This window comes from Metschnikowia bicuspidata (assembly GCF_001664035.1).
Source record: "Metschnikowia bicuspidata var. bicuspidata NRRL YB-4993 chromosome Unknown METBIscaffold_6, whole genome shotgun sequence".
NCBI lineage: Eukaryota > Fungi > Ascomycota > Pichiomycetes > Serinales > Metschnikowiaceae > Metschnikowia > Metschnikowia bicuspidata.
In genome coordinates, this window is record NW_017387736.1 from 131089 (window position 1) to 145653 (window position 14565).

The 14565-nt window shown below is 51.6% G+C and overlaps 5 protein-coding genes across 5 annotated transcripts in view; 3 read left to right on the top strand and 2 right to left on the bottom strand.

Annotated features, from left to right (window-relative positions):
* The first annotated feature begins 2135 nt into the window (after window positions 1-2135).
* On the top strand, window positions 2136-5016 carry METBIDRAFT_214240 (uncharacterized protein). The gene has a single exon (XM_018855072.1). It carries the CDS (start codon window positions 2429-2431, stop codon window positions 4976-4978), a length of 2550 nt encoding a protein of 849 aa, XP_018710003.1. The 5' UTR covers window positions 2136-2428; the 3' UTR covers window positions 4979-5016.
* A 39-nt stretch (window positions 5017-5055) lies between these two features.
* On the bottom strand, window positions 5056-6042 carry METBIDRAFT_45716 (uncharacterized protein; the record flags this gene model as incomplete). The annotated part of the gene is made up of 1 exon (XM_018857952.1): window positions 5056-6042. The coding sequence occupies one exon, from the start codon at window positions 6040-6042 to the stop codon at window positions 5056-5058; it is 987 nt and encodes a 328-aa protein (XP_018710004.1).
* A 1857-nt stretch (window positions 6043-7899) lies between these two features.
* METBIDRAFT_33162 (lysophospholipase family protein) lies at window positions 7900-10548 on the top strand. The gene has a single exon (XM_018856237.1). The coding sequence runs from the start codon at window positions 8346-8348 to the stop codon at window positions 10239-10241; it is 1896 nt and encodes a 631-aa protein (XP_018710005.1). The 5' UTR covers window positions 7900-8345; the 3' UTR covers window positions 10242-10548.
* Window positions 10549-11460: 912 nt separating this feature from the next.
* Window positions 11461-12327, top strand: METBIDRAFT_79499 (S-formylglutathione hydrolase; the record flags this gene model as incomplete). Its single annotated transcript, XM_018859075.1, has 1 exon — window positions 11461-12327. One exon carries the CDS (start codon window positions 11461-11463, stop codon window positions 12325-12327), a length of 867 nt encoding a protein of 288 aa, XP_018710006.1.
* Window positions 12328-12925: 598 nt separating this feature from the next.
* The window catches only part of METBIDRAFT_13241 (WH1-domain-containing protein), a gene marked incomplete at both ends in the record, with an annotated part of 4350 nt that continues 2710 nt past the window's right edge, over window positions 12926-14565 (bottom strand). The window contains 2 exons of the mRNA XM_018854325.1: window positions 12926-14247; window positions 14316-14476. Coding sequence (XP_018710007.1) covers window positions 12926-14247; window positions 14316-14476 — 1483 coding nt within the window. The remainder of the gene's footprint in view (window positions 14248-14315; window positions 14477-14565) is intronic.

Consider the following 14565-nt stretch of genomic DNA (forward strand, 5'->3'; position numbering starts at 1 on the left):
ATAACGGACGACAACACGTGTAGTGAATTTTGAGTGGCAGACTGATGCCTTGTGTGAGTGGACTGCTGCGACAAGTAGTTAGTGGTTTTGGAGCTCCGGTTTTGATTCGACTTGCATTTTTAGGTGCTCTGCGACTTGTTCTTGCGGAACCGAAGTCTGATTTTTTGTGAAAGTGTGTTAAGGACTTGGTCCTGCTTGCTAAGTTTTGTGAAGGTGAGTTTTCATCACGTATTTGCATGCTACACCCAGGGCTGTCTTCAGCCGAAGTTGGGCATATTCTAAACCCCGCCATGAGCCCTGTGCTTGTATGCTTGACCAACATGTCTCTTTTGTTTTTGGATTTATGTTGTTGCTTGTGGTGGCCGACCGAGTGGCTAGTTGTGAAGAGAATCTCGACTTTGGTTAGGTGCTCAATTTCCAAAAGGAAGATTGTACTCATTGGATGAAGTCTAATTTCTGGAAACATAAGCACAAATAGTGTTCGACCCTTTAGTCTCCGTTTTGCAGAGTGATCAGAATTTTGAACCAATTCTTTCCTGCTTTCTATGTGGAAGATCTGTAAATAACTCGATCAGAGAGGCATGATGGACTTGTTCCAATGGTTATAAACCTGAACATTTGGGAGCAAATTGACGGTCTCTTCATATTCTTTTATCTCTAAAAATTCGTAAATTCTTGAAGTACGATCAATGCTGTTACTCAGCCATGGGGAGCATAGATAAGATCCTTTCCATGAGCATAAGCGTGAAGGCTTTGACAACCAACCCTCTTGAGACTAGACAATGGAGGATCGATAATACTATGTGGGACCTGTCTTAATTCAACTTCAGGAGGATTGTAATTTGTGGTCAATGTACACTGTTCTCAAAGATAAATCGAATAAAAGGGTGATTAAAATTGGTAGTGATGTATTCATTTGTGCATTTCCAATTTGATGTATCCATCATCTTCTGCAGGCAAGAACAACTTGAGACTTGAGAACGGAAGTGAATGTAATCTTTTACACATGTTGAATTATGGGCAGTGTTCCCGAGGTGATTCTGGGAGCTCAAGACGGCATTCGGCAATTACTTGGTCAAATGTCGTTGGTTCGCATTTATTTTGAAAAAGCAGCAGTTTTCACACTTTTTGTATTGTAAAACACATAGTAGTATTCCGGGACAATGAAGACTAGAGACATACGTCAAAACATTCGAATCTGAAATCATCTTGTCTCATGTCACAATGGACGTGTCCGGTAATAAGAACAGCGAAGCGTTAAAACATAAACTAATTTGAGAGATTAATCAAAGAAAAAAGATTTGTCCGCAAATGGCGCGGACTGGCCTGCTCCCCTAAAATGTTGAAATAAGGCACAGAGAGAAAATACACTTTGGAAAGACAGCTGGTGGGAGATCTTCGTGAGGACTCGATAATGAGGCCACAGTTGGCATTCGGTTCCGAACGCTTGTGCAGTCGCATGGTCAGAGCAAGACAACGCAACAAACTAATAGCTACCAACGATCACGCTCGTGTGAGAATGTGCTCTAAATGTATGCTTGGCGTTCTCCTTCAAGATAAACCATATACAACTGCGCGGGACGGCGAGCGATACAACCATACCGGGGAAAGTTTCATGAAAGAATATCGAGTGACTGGCAAGGCTTAACTGGCAACTTCCCCTATGTAATATGCGTGGCCAGAAAACCCGATAGTGAGACACCTGGCATATGCTATGTTCAGAGGCGATGCTTGCACGTAGCGGTTTCGCAACATTGACATGCGTAGGGAATGGAGGGTCAACAGGACTAACACCCAGCAGCGGCACACGGCAGGGAGCAATTGGCGCAACAAAGAGGCACATGCAACGATGCCCTTGGCTCACACTAGCGCAATCATAAACACCATATCTGCTATTCTAGTTGCCATTGTTCAGTTCGTGGCCTTGTCTTCTTTCGGGAGTCGCGCCTATCTGCAGAACGGCATTGCGGCGGCGTGCCCGCGCCACCCTGAGGACGCCCCGCGTGCAGGTTGTTTGGGCGCCGCCTGCATCCGCCCCAAGCACACGCGCGACCCGGCCGGCATACGCCCCGCGACTCGCTTATGAGCGCGTCTCTGCGGGCATGTTTTCCGCGTTGAGAACCTGTCTGCCGAATAGTCTTCTCACCGCAAGCATCGTTCTGTTTGGTCCAAAAGAACAAAGGCCCCTTCATCGTTTGGGATTTGCATCGCCGTTCCCTTTGTATTGTTGCTGCTTGTTTGCCCAGCTCATCCATTGCTGTACTCGCCTCGGGCACAATTCTAGGTGTTTCATCGTGCCACCTTGTGCTCCACAGCCCGCAGCACAAACCATTGTTCGTGTTCGAGGTCGTTTTTGTGTCTGGACCCAGCGCCAAAAAACACCTGAAATACTGCTGGGAAGCTTCACCCCTGGAACCGCATTGCAGTCATGCACCTGGCCCCCCTCCCCAGAAGCTCGCGTGGCGGCCTGAGCCCGGTGATTCCGCTCGACTCGCCTTTTCCGCCTTTGAAAACGGAACTTCGGTACAAGAGCGTGTACGAACGGGCGGGTTTTGACGTCAACTTGGGCCACCGCCTGCCCAGCGACGGCCGCTCGCTCTATTCAAAACAGCTACCTGTTTCTCCCGTTGGCTCCAGCCACAGCCAGGCAGACCTGCTCCGATCTGGCCGCAGAACGCCGTCGTCGGCACACTCATACGGGACGTCTACGCGAGCGCCGTCTGAAAGCCACGAAAAGCCGTCGCCCCTTGGTCTGGGAGTGGCGCAGCCGCCCTATGCACCCAACACGTGGGCCGAGGGCCACATGCCGAAAGCCCGCGTGTTCCAGGCGGCCGGCTCGCCGCGGCACCTTGCATCTCAGACCTCTTTGCCCAAAATCCAGGGCCGGCCGTCCATTGGGCGGTTCCAGCCCGACATCATCAACCCCCGCACGCGGTCGGCAAACGCGGCGGTGGAATACCCCCCAGCTAGACCCACCGGCCGCAACAAGAAGCAGCTCAAACTCAGCATTTCCGAGGGCGCACTGTCGTTGAACACGGGCGCAGAGACCTCGGTCGACACGGACTCGCCGTTCGACCAGTCACGTGCCAGCGGCGCCTCCACGCCCAGCACCTCGGCCAGCTCGGCGCAGTCTTTTGCCGGCAACCTCGCCTCGCCATCTCCGGCAAGTGTCAAGACGTCGGAACTCATGCAGAAGACGCCGTATCCCGTGCACGACACCGCGGGCTACTTGGCGCACGACCTCGGGCCCAGCCTTGCAGGCTTGGCGGACGACGTGCAGCAACACAAGGCCTTCGACCCCCGGGGCTCTGCCCCCCACGGCTCTGTGGCACGACAGGCCTCGAAAGCCGCGTTTGTTCCCGCCAGGGGCGACTTGGCCGAGTCCTTCGGGCGCGTGGATTTGTCCGACGCCGCCCGCTCGACCCAGGGCGGCCCGTATCACGATTTCGACACGGCAAGAGACGCGGGCGAGCAGGCAGAACCACTGTCGAACGATTACGAGGACTTTTTGCAGACGTCCGGCCACGGCGCGACGACGGACGTGCGGGCGTCGCGCTTTTCCACGATCAGCTCCATCATTTCCAAGCAGCCCAGATCTTTTGGCCCGGATAGTGACGGAGAGGACGAGGACGACGAGATTGCGCGCGAGTTGCAGAGGCAGCTCGAGCAGATCAAGAACGGCAGTCTGATCAGCCTTGCAGCCGAAGCCGCGGGCCACAGCGAGGACTCGTTTGTGACGGCCACCGGGTCTTTTGTCCAGAATGCTGCCGCGGTTCCGTCCTTCTGCATATCCAGCATAGGGGACGGTCCCGGCGAAATTGGCGGAGAAGAACAAGTGCATGGGTGGGATGGTTTCAGCGAAAGACGCCATTTGAGCGAAAAAGACAGTCTGACCGAAAGAGACGATTCCAGTGGAAGAGACGATTCCAGCAGAAGAGACGATTCCAGCAGAAGATACAATATGAGTCAAGACGGCCAGCGCAGCGAGAGTGAATGGGACGACAACCTCAACGACACCCATGAAACGACCCGCTACGACGAACACGCACAAGCCCAAAAAACGGCGGATGGGGCGGGCGGCCCATTCACGCCGCAGTTCAAGCAATCGCAGTTCGTAGACGACTCGTTTGGCGGCACGCCGGAGACCATCAGGCCGCTCAGTCCCAAGACTCATTTGGTGGAGCAGGAGCTCGAGGACATCAATTTCAAGTGCCAGCAGGAGCTCGAGGACATCGACTTCAGGGACCAACAAGAGCTCGAGGACGTCGACTCCAAGGTCCAACAACAGCTCGAGGACGTCGACTCCAAGGTCCAGCAGGACGACCAGGACATCCAGGACGTCGAGCCTCGGCCACACACGCCGCCGGTTCCGGAGGCCCAGAACGATATGTACATTCTCAGGCAGAACCCCACGCCGCGCGAGTTCGATGCGTTTCCGAAGTCCGTGATGGACCCGAAGTTCCCGGCCTTCCGCACCAGCGAGGTTTCCCCCAAAATGCCCGCGGGCACCGGGCCGTGCCGCTCCTGCGGGGCGAACATCGAAGCTGACGCAAGAGGCCCGCAGAAACCCGTGTATTCGAAGCTGGGGGACTTGAGTGGACAGTGGCACCGCGCGTGTTTCAAGTGCTCGTACTCGGGCTGCCCCATTACGTTCAACAAGAAGGTCACGCCTTACGTGTTGCTTGACAATGCGTTCTGCAAGCACCACTACCACACGCTCAACAACACGCTCTGCGAGACGTGCCACAGCGGCATCGAGGGCGAGTGCATCGAGAACGAGTTGAAGCAAAAGTGGCACCTTTCGTGCCTCCTGTGCACCAGATGCCACGAGCTCATCAGCAGTGACTATTTCTTGGTCAACCATCAGATCGTGTGCGAGGCTGACGCCAGCAAGCTCATTGCGGAGCTTGCGCACGCGGGCTTGAGCACGCTGGACAAGGTAGAGAAGAGAAGAACTAGAATGTTGTTTATAGAATAAGGACGGGGTTGAGTGTGCTACTAGACGAGGCGATTGAAAGTGCCCGTGTTGCGCTTAGGCCCACGCCTCCGTCGGTATCAGTAGTCCCTGTATTTCGGCGGCTTGCCGAGTTCCTGCGGCTCATCTAGGAGATCAAGACCACGGGCGTTCGTGCCCGCCGGAAGGTCCTCGTCGTCATCGGCAATGATGAAATGGTCGTCGTCAAACTCTGCGGCGTCCAATTCCAAATTGGTGCCTAGTTCTGGGCTCTCGCCGAAATCACCAAACACCAAGTCCTCGTACATCGCGTCGTTGTTCGGGCCTCGTTCGTGGTAAGACTCCAACTTCTGCTGCATCCTTCTGTAGATTATATAGCTGGCAAGCGACACCGCACAGCCCGTGAGTAGGATGCTGAAAACATCGAGCGCCTTGGCAGCTGCCGGCCTCTCGGCGTCGCCGAGATTCTTGATGGTGTGCCCTATGAACACGTGCATGAACATCTTTGGGGACGTGATCACCGATGCCAAAAGATAGGTGGAGGCCGGGAGATTGGGAATTGCCGCCAATGCTCCATTGGACAACGAGTACGGCAACGGACAGAGCCTCAAAAGAATAAGGAGAAACAACGAGGCGTCCTCCTTCAAGATCTCGGCGAACGCTCGGAACTTCTCGTTCCTCGCAACAAGCCGCTCGGCCTGGTTACGAAGAAAATACCTATATACCATGAACGACGCAAAAGAGCCGATTGTCGATGCTGCGGCCAACAAGGGCCAGCCGCCGGGGAAGCCATAGACCATTCCGCAAAGCATGGATAGTGCAGAGAAGCCAAGTAGAGGAGGGAAGCCCACAAAGAATATGGCCACAAACAACGCAAGCCCACCGAATTTGGATGCCCTTATCAAGTCAGAAACATCGGCCATGGCCGCGATGAAGCGCTTGTGGAAGACAAGCAAAGTGACTCCCGCCACGAATCCCAAGAGGCCACCCACTATGCATAGGGCCTTTTTTTTCGTCAGCTGGCTCTGGAACCATTCGCTGGAGGTACGCCCCAAATCATTTAGAATCTGGACTTGAGTCTGGAGCATAATCCCGGGTGATGTGGTGGGTTCAGGCATGTGTATTGGCACGTGGAGGGCCGGGATTATAGGAGCTGTTTTATGCTGGAGCCTCCTACACAGATATTAGAGAGGCGAAGCACGCGCGAGATCTGGGGTCTAGGAAAAAGCGCACTATCATAGAAAATGCGTCGTTGACAGGCTTTTTTGTTTTTCGTGGATACTCGATGATGCCTGAATTTTGCCTCATTGAATTACCGGGCCACGCCTGGAAACATTTCATGGCCTGGTTTGTTTTCGACAAAATGATCCCGGGGATTGGGAGGTATTCATGCCTAATAAAGCGAAGATGTATTGCGGAGCCACTACACCAGAGAACAATCGTAAGAGTAGCCACATTTTTCCCACACGTGGAAAAATAAACAGACTCCTAAAGACATTTTAATCTCAGGAAAGAAAAAGCTAACCAAGAAAGGAGGGCTTTGTTTTCCTGATCATCGCTGCAAGTTCTACGTGAGGTGGAGCAGCCAGTTCCTGAATGCAACTTTAAAACGGCACTACGAGGTTCCTCAATTATATAAGACCCAATTGGGATATTAGGATCTCTTGATCGACCTAGATGTCGTAATTCGAAGCAGGCGACTGGAGAATGATCCTGTCGTAGCCATGGCTCCAAACTAAGCGAGTGACAGCAGTTGGATGCAGGAAGACGGAATGTCTAATTATATCGAATCAGGATGAGCCCAACAGGCAATGAGGTTGATGCACTCATCAATATAATCAAGTTACTAACTTTCCGGCGCTTGATTACTAAGAGCTCATGGTCACGTAGAATGGGCCGTAAAAAACTCGTTTAATTTTTCCCACGATCAATTTTCATCAGATTTGCTTAAGAGCTGTGAAATTTATTTTGCACCCACAATAAAAGCTTTGTAGCACAAATCACATTTCTGATTCCTATTTACCTTTCAAAAATGCTTACGAATGATGATGGCACCAACTTTGATGTACCGAGCTGGCGGGCGCAGATACGAAACAGGAATTTGTAAGAACGCTTGCCAAAATATTCTGAAATGGCGCAACTCAAGATGAATGCTTCGGACCTAGTCTCATGTTTCTTGAAAATACTAAAATCTGATGGCTATGGTGATAATGAGACGAGTGGGGCGTTGGATTCCAGTAATTCTTCGTAAAGCAAACACTGTTAGCAAACAAAATGACTAACCCGACTATCTACAAACCCGAACTCTATGACCGATTAACAAGAGGTTTGCAACTTCGTAATAGTACACTGGCTAAAACTCAATTCTACATACCAGCTGGCTCTTACCAAAGCAGAAACAAAGAAATGCAGTACGCGAGCCGGGAGTAAAATACGACAGAGAATGGAAGATCACTACCAAGGCCTGAAGATGGCATGCAATAATACGTCTAGCAACAAACCCTGCCAATTGACTCTGCCTTGGTACTACACCTGGACGAGAAACATATCCACGTATCTGCGGAGCCGAGTCATCTTCACAGACAGATCATAGACTGTTGCTCTCACAAGTTCTGCCTACGGCTGTTGAGGAATTCGAACAATGCAGACACGATGCGAAAATGCTGAAGGGAACCTTTTCAATCATTTGCACCCAAGTCCATCAGACTGACTATGATCTATGACGTCATGATGCCGAGCACGGGTCACCACTGCTCGGCCGAAGACAAATCTGTTCTTGGCGGGTGTACATATAGACGCGCCCGTGCCAAATTTGAATGTCGAAAAATGGCTGGAGCAAAGGCACTAAATCGTGCAGCCGCAGAAAGAGCACACCGAGAAACCCCAGAAAGATACTAAGTCTCGTTCTCATATAACGAGGGCTTAGACGCAGCTCACGTGGTTGAGGGGCCAGTGCCAAGGGTAGCACGCACGTCCGAATTTCCGAGCCAAGCCCCGCGGAGCAACCGGAAGCGCAATTTCACTTCTGCGCCCTAAGACGAAAATATGATATCGCCCACAAAATTTCACAGCCCGTGTGCTTCAGCATACCTTGAGATATCCGCATTCCTCTTTACAGCTAGATTCCCTCGAATGGAGACGTAAATACCCGTTCTAGTTCTGATGCCCGCTGCTCTTGCTGCAGGTATTGCATCTCTGCGCACCGGGACCTAATCGCGAAGCGCAGCCATTAGCACCTCCAAACAGGTAATTGGGCCCCGCATTCAGTCAGCTGATATTTAATCTCCGCAGATCCAGCTAACTTCGGAACCTCCTTTGGATCCTCTTTTTCTCAGCACCCATTCTCTGTGTTTGTTCTCGCTATCTCAGCTCAGCTTATAAAACATAGAAAATGAGGCTCAGCGTGTTGGCTTGGGTGGCCACCGTTCTCGCGGGATACGCCCCATTTGAAATAGACTGCCCTGAGGGGAATTTGCTTCGGTTAGCCAACAGCCTTTCTGAAGAAGAAAATGACTGGGTGACGGAGAGACACAAAGTCACGGACTCGTACCTCGAAACGTTTCTCAATGACGCGATGTTGGACGATTTCGATGCGTCTTCGTTCCTCCGCAATACCACCAATAACCGGTCCATCACCATTGGCCTTGCCTTTTCCGGCGGCGGCTACAGAGCCATGTTGGCCGGTGCGGGACAGCTTTCGGCGCTTGACAACAGAACCGAGGGTGCACATGCCGAGGGCTTGGGCGGCTTGCTCCAGGCATCGACGTATTTGGTCGGGCTTTCCGGGGGAAGCTGGCTCGTTGGATCCGTGGCAAACAACAATTTCACCAGCATCCAGGACATTGTGGACAACAAGATCGATATCTGGGACTTGGAGTACTCGGTTGTCAACATGGGTGGCTGGAACCCCATCGAGGCATACCAGTACTATAAAGACCTCTACGACGACGTCAGTGCCAAGGAGGACGCCGGGTTCGACGTTTCCTTGACTGACACTTGGGGCCGCGCCTTGTCGCATCAGTTTTTCACTGAGCAGAGCGACTATGGCGAGAACATTTTGTGGTCCGGGATCCAGGACATTCCGGAGTTTGCCGACCACGAAATGCCGTTTCCCATTGTGGTGGCAGATGGCAGGACGCCCGGAACTTTTGTCATCAGTGGAAACTCCACGGTGTTTGAGTTCAACCCCTTCGAAATGGGGTCCTGGGACCCGTCTTTGTACGCGTTCACGAAAACCAAGTACTTGGGCACGGATGTATCGGACGGCGTCCCCGTGAATGGCTCGTGTATAGGCGGATTCGACAACTCGGGCTTTGTCATGGGGACGTCTTCCTCGTTGTTTAACCAGTTTGTGTTGCAGATCAACACCACGTCCTTGTCCAGCACCATCCAAAGTCTCATCAGCCTGTTTTTGGAGGACATTTCGCAGGACGAGAATGACATTGCCCTGTATAAGCCCAACCCGTTCCAAAACTTCAGTGAGGCCGGCGTCGACAGCATTGTGCAGAACGACACCTTGTACTTGGTCGATGGCGGCGAAGATTTGCAGAACATTCCGTTGTACCCGTTGTTACAACATCCTCGGGAAGTCGATGTGATTTTCGCCTATGACAACTCTGCGGACACGGACGAGAATTGGCCCGACGGAGCGTCAATGGTCGCCTCCTATCAGAGACAGTTTTTAGAGCAAGGCAACGGCACCATCTTCCCCTATGTGCCCGATGTCAATTCGTTTCGCAATCTCAATTTGACAGCCAAGCCAGCGTTTTTTGGATGCAACGCCAGAAACCTCTCGTCGTTGCTTGCAGATGATGCAGATGAAGACGATGTGTACGACTCGCCGTTGATTGTGTACACGGCCAACCGGCCATTTTCCTTCCACTCAAACACATCCACCTTCCAGCTCTCGTATGAGGACCCTGAAAAGCTTTCGATGATTCGAAACGGGTTTGAGACCGCGTCTCGACTCAACATGACTTTGGACGACGAGTGGAAAACATGTGTGGCATGCGCAATTATCAGGCGTGAGCAGGAACGCCAGGGCATTGAACAGAGCGACCAGTGCAAGCAATGTTTCGAAGAATATTGCTGGGACGGCACAATCGATGACTCCGCCCCGGGCGTGAACTTCACGACAGAGGGGACCACAGATGATGCTGAGAATACTGGTAATGTGAGCACCAGTTTTGGGTACTCGCTCATCAGATCCAACAAGAACTATGCGCTTCTTCAAGCACTCGGCTACGGGCTTCTTGCGGTCGTAGTATGTACCTATTCTGCTCTCTGAGACACACAAGCGACATCGAAATTAGCTGTGGAACAATAAACCTGTATCGGAATACCGATGAAACTAGGACGATTTTTGTCGAATATTAAAGTAATCCGATGCACCCGATTGCGTCTTTTTAAAAGCGCTTTAATTTTGTTTGAAAGTGTACCACGCAAGAAAACAATTTCTCCAGTAATTGGCAATTTGTTTCTAGGTTCTTCTCGGGATTTCTGGTAATGTAGCCTGTATACCCAAAATATTATCTAAAATTACTGTTGCTTTCCTTCTGTACAATTTTGTGTTGTGGGTTTGGTATCAAGCCATGAAACAGGGTCCGTTCAAAGATGAAAAAATTGAATAAAAAAGATGACCCTCTTTGTCTATGGAGCTATTGGATGTTTGTGGAACCATGTGGTCGACCTATGATTCCACACAGTGTGCAACAAGAATAATTAGGGCCCACCTCACTGATTCAGCTTTAACCTATATACCACAGTGATCATACCAATAGCATAGAATCCGAATTGATTCAAAAGTAACCTTCGTTTGATCCGTGCTTCATTTTATCCGTGCTTCATTTTATCGTCACGTGCAATTCAAAACACTAGGCTTTATCTTGTCTGTTGTGTTCTTGCACGTTCCACCTCTTCGTAATTGCCAGGCTCAGCTCCCATTTTATTTAAAGTTTCACACCGCAGTGATACACCTGCAGTTGAGTGACCACTTGTCCGAATAATACGCAAATGATTGATGAGAATTTCTTTGATCAATTGAAACTAATAGTATTGTAGAAGGAATCAAAGATTTCTGACCAATTTCGGAGCCATCACCGATGCCGCACTGGCACTGGCACTGGCATGCTAGTATAGTACTCCAATAGCCAGCAATCCTACCTACAGTGCACTTTGCTCATACCCCGCAAAACATTCAAAGCGTCATGACGTCATTGGATTACTTCATATTCACGTTAACATGACCATAATATGTCCATTTTGTGATCACTGATCGGTAGCAAAAATAAAACAATACATTCACTGCGCGGAAACAATTGCCGGATTCTGCCCTCGTTATCTGGCGTCGCGCTCTCTTGCCAAAAACGGCGATAACTTCCTGCGCATTCCGTGGCAAATCTGCTTGATATATTGCCTGGATAACTCGGCCGAATTCTTTGTCAGAACATCTGCCTTTCCCTCAAAGCATTCGTATCAGCGCAGCAGAATAAGCACCCAACAACACAATGTCCTTCACAACCAATTCAGAGATTGCTGTCCACGACGGTAAGTTGTATAAGTTGTCACATGACTCCACCACCACCAACACGAAGATGGATGTCAACGTTTTTGTCCCTCCCTCGAAATCTGACAAGATCCCGGTTTTGATGTTCTTGTCAGGTTTGACATGCACACCCAACAATGCCACCGAAAAGTCGTTCTTGACCTATTTCGCCGCCAAGTACGGATTTGCCCTTGTGTTTCCAGATACTTCTCCAAGAGGAGCCAATATTCCTGGTGAAGACGACTCATATGACTTTGGTACTGGCGCCGGATTTTACTTGGATGCCACGCAGGAACCATGGTCCAAGAACTACAACATGTACTCGTACGTGCACCAAGAACTTTTGGAGAAATTGGCCGAGCAGTTCTCACAGCTAGACTTCTCTAAGATCTCCATCACCGGTCATTCCATGGGTGGATACGGTGCCATTGCGGGCTTTTTCAAAAACCCTGGTAAGTACACGAGTGTCAGTGCCTTTGCGCCGATCTCAAACCCCCTGAACTGTGCCTGGGGCGAGAAAAATTTCAGTGCTCATTTGGGCAACGACAGAAACGACTGGGTGAAGTATGACCCTGTGGACTTGATCAAACATTACACGCACGAGAACCAGCCGGACATTTTGATCCATCAGGGCGCTGCTGATGACTTCTACAGAAAAGACAAGTTTTTGCAACCGGAAAACCTCGTCAAGGGTGCCAAGAGGAGCGACTACAAGGGTAAGATAGACTTGAGGATTGTGGAGGGCTACGACCACCTGTACTTTTTCATCAGCTCATTTGCTGAAGAGCACGCCAAGCACCATGCGAAGGCGTTGGGCTTGCTCGAATAACTATCAATCGGAGATGCTCAGTACAAACTATGAGCAAAATGAGGTTGTGGGGTGAGGTTTACTCGATGCGAATGCGTTGTGTTGTTGAAACTTGATGTATGAGAAGAATTCTGGGGGTGATTTGCGACTCGAATAAACACGAACACCACCATTCCGCCTAAGATATGACTGACTGCTTACGTAGCTTTCCTCTCTGAATTTCTTCTCGGCCTGCTAGAGGTTTTCAAGACCTGGTTTTCTCGTAGAGGCGGGGAATTTACACGAGTCTTGAAGATGTACTATTAAAACCATGCAACTGATGCAGTGGTATGATGACATAAGAGGGCGCTCTTCTCCATGTTTTGGGAACCAAAACTCACACCACTCCGGCACGTATATTGCTCAATTTTTTTAGATCAAAGAGTCTCTCTAGTAAAAATTGACTATCGACAGTCCCGCCTGTAGTTCTAGGGGACATACACCGCAAGGCACACGACAAAAGCAGTCGACCTGCGCAACAGGGATTCAAAGCCATGAGGTGACCCGCCTCTCAAAGATAATCCAGAGGCTTTGCGAAACCAACTCATGACAGCCATGTCCGACGCGCGGGCTGCTCAACTCACTTATACATCTCCCCCAGGAACTCTTTGTACTTGGATTCCCACGAGGCACACCACTTTACCTTCGCCTCGCTCTTCTTGTTTGTGTCTCTCAACATGGCGATGATTTTGAAGCATGCGTTGTCAATGCCAAAAGCGTGTTTCTCCACAACATCGTCGAGCGTCTGGTTGAGCATGAGTTCCACTATAAGCGTGTCGATCTCTCTGGCCACGACAGTCTCTGTGTCGACGATTTGGTCGATGGTATGGCCCGAGGTGATGTTGGAAAGAGACTTGTTGATGGAGAGGAACAAAAGCTTGACGAGCTTGAACTTCTGGAGCCAAACCTTGCTGTACTCCACTAGTTGATTCCTTTCTTGGGAGATTTGTTTCGCGGAGGCGCCGTCGTCATCGTCAGAGACCGGAGGGGCAGCGCCGTCATCCAGCTCGTCCTCGTCATCCGAAAAATCATCTTCTAGCCCGAAGGGGTCCTCGTCGTCCATATCCTGCGGGTTTTCTGCCCAGTCAGCAAACTCATCAAGGCCATCTTCGATGAGAGACAAGTGCATTTTGGTTTTCTTTTCTAGGGCCTTCAACTTGCCGCCCTCGACGAGCTTCGTGAGGCCATCGCAAAGGGACCAGATCTTGCCCACCGAGACTAGTCTCGGGTCCACTTCCGGCTTGCTCTTCTCCTGCCGTTGCGGCGCTGGGGCCTCTGCCAACAGCTCTTCGTACAAGCCTTTCAACTCCGCCGCAAAGCTGGTGGCGGAGACGACGAGGCTGAGGGCAGCCGACCTGATTTCATCGTAGAAAAGCTGCGAGATGTGCCCCGGCGAGAGCTGTGCTAGAGCAGAGAGGAAAAGCACAAATGACTTGGAGAGATCGGCCACGGTGGAGACCCGGGCCTCGCCCAGCTTGCGTAGTTTCGAAGGCTCGTAGATGATTCCGACCTTGGTGGTGTGCGCCCTGATGAGCTTGGTGATCTTCACCAACTCCTGGAGAGGGTCTTCCACGGTGGCGGCGGGCACGTTGTCCTTCAAGTCTGCGTCCGCAGCCGATAGCTGGATGGCCCAAAAGCTGAGCGCATCTTCGAGCGCCTGCAAGACCGGCAATACGTTCTCGCCCATGGATGCTTCAGGAAACCAGCGTGTTTTGCAGTCGCCGGAGGCTGGCGAGGGAAGTACGATGAGACCCGGCGTGCGCGGCCCAGGCATGCGCGGCCATGCGCGGCGGCATGCATGTTGCAGCTGGAACACCACGGCGCCGGGCTGGGGTCGACAAGAAGTGGCTGCTTTCGGGCCGGGGAGGCCTCTAAGTACTCTTGGCGCCCGCGGGTGCCGCGCTACCAGTCGTCGTTATCGTCGTCGTCGTCGCTGTCCGCGACCTTGTTCTTCCTCTTGTTGAGCGCACTGGCTAGCGCATCCGCCAACGTCTCGGGCTGCCCGCCGGGACCGCTGCCGGGGGCGCCGCCGGCAGGCGCCACGGGCTCCCCGCGCGCCTCCTGGAGCAAGACACTGGGTTTCTCCAACAGGCTCTTGTCGGTCTTTTTGAGCATGCCGACCCCGGCGCCTCTAATGGACGACAACAAGGCGTCCCGCGAGGCGTCTGCCGCCGGCAACGGCGCGGCAGGCGCGGCAGGCGCCGCGCTGGGAGTCTCCCC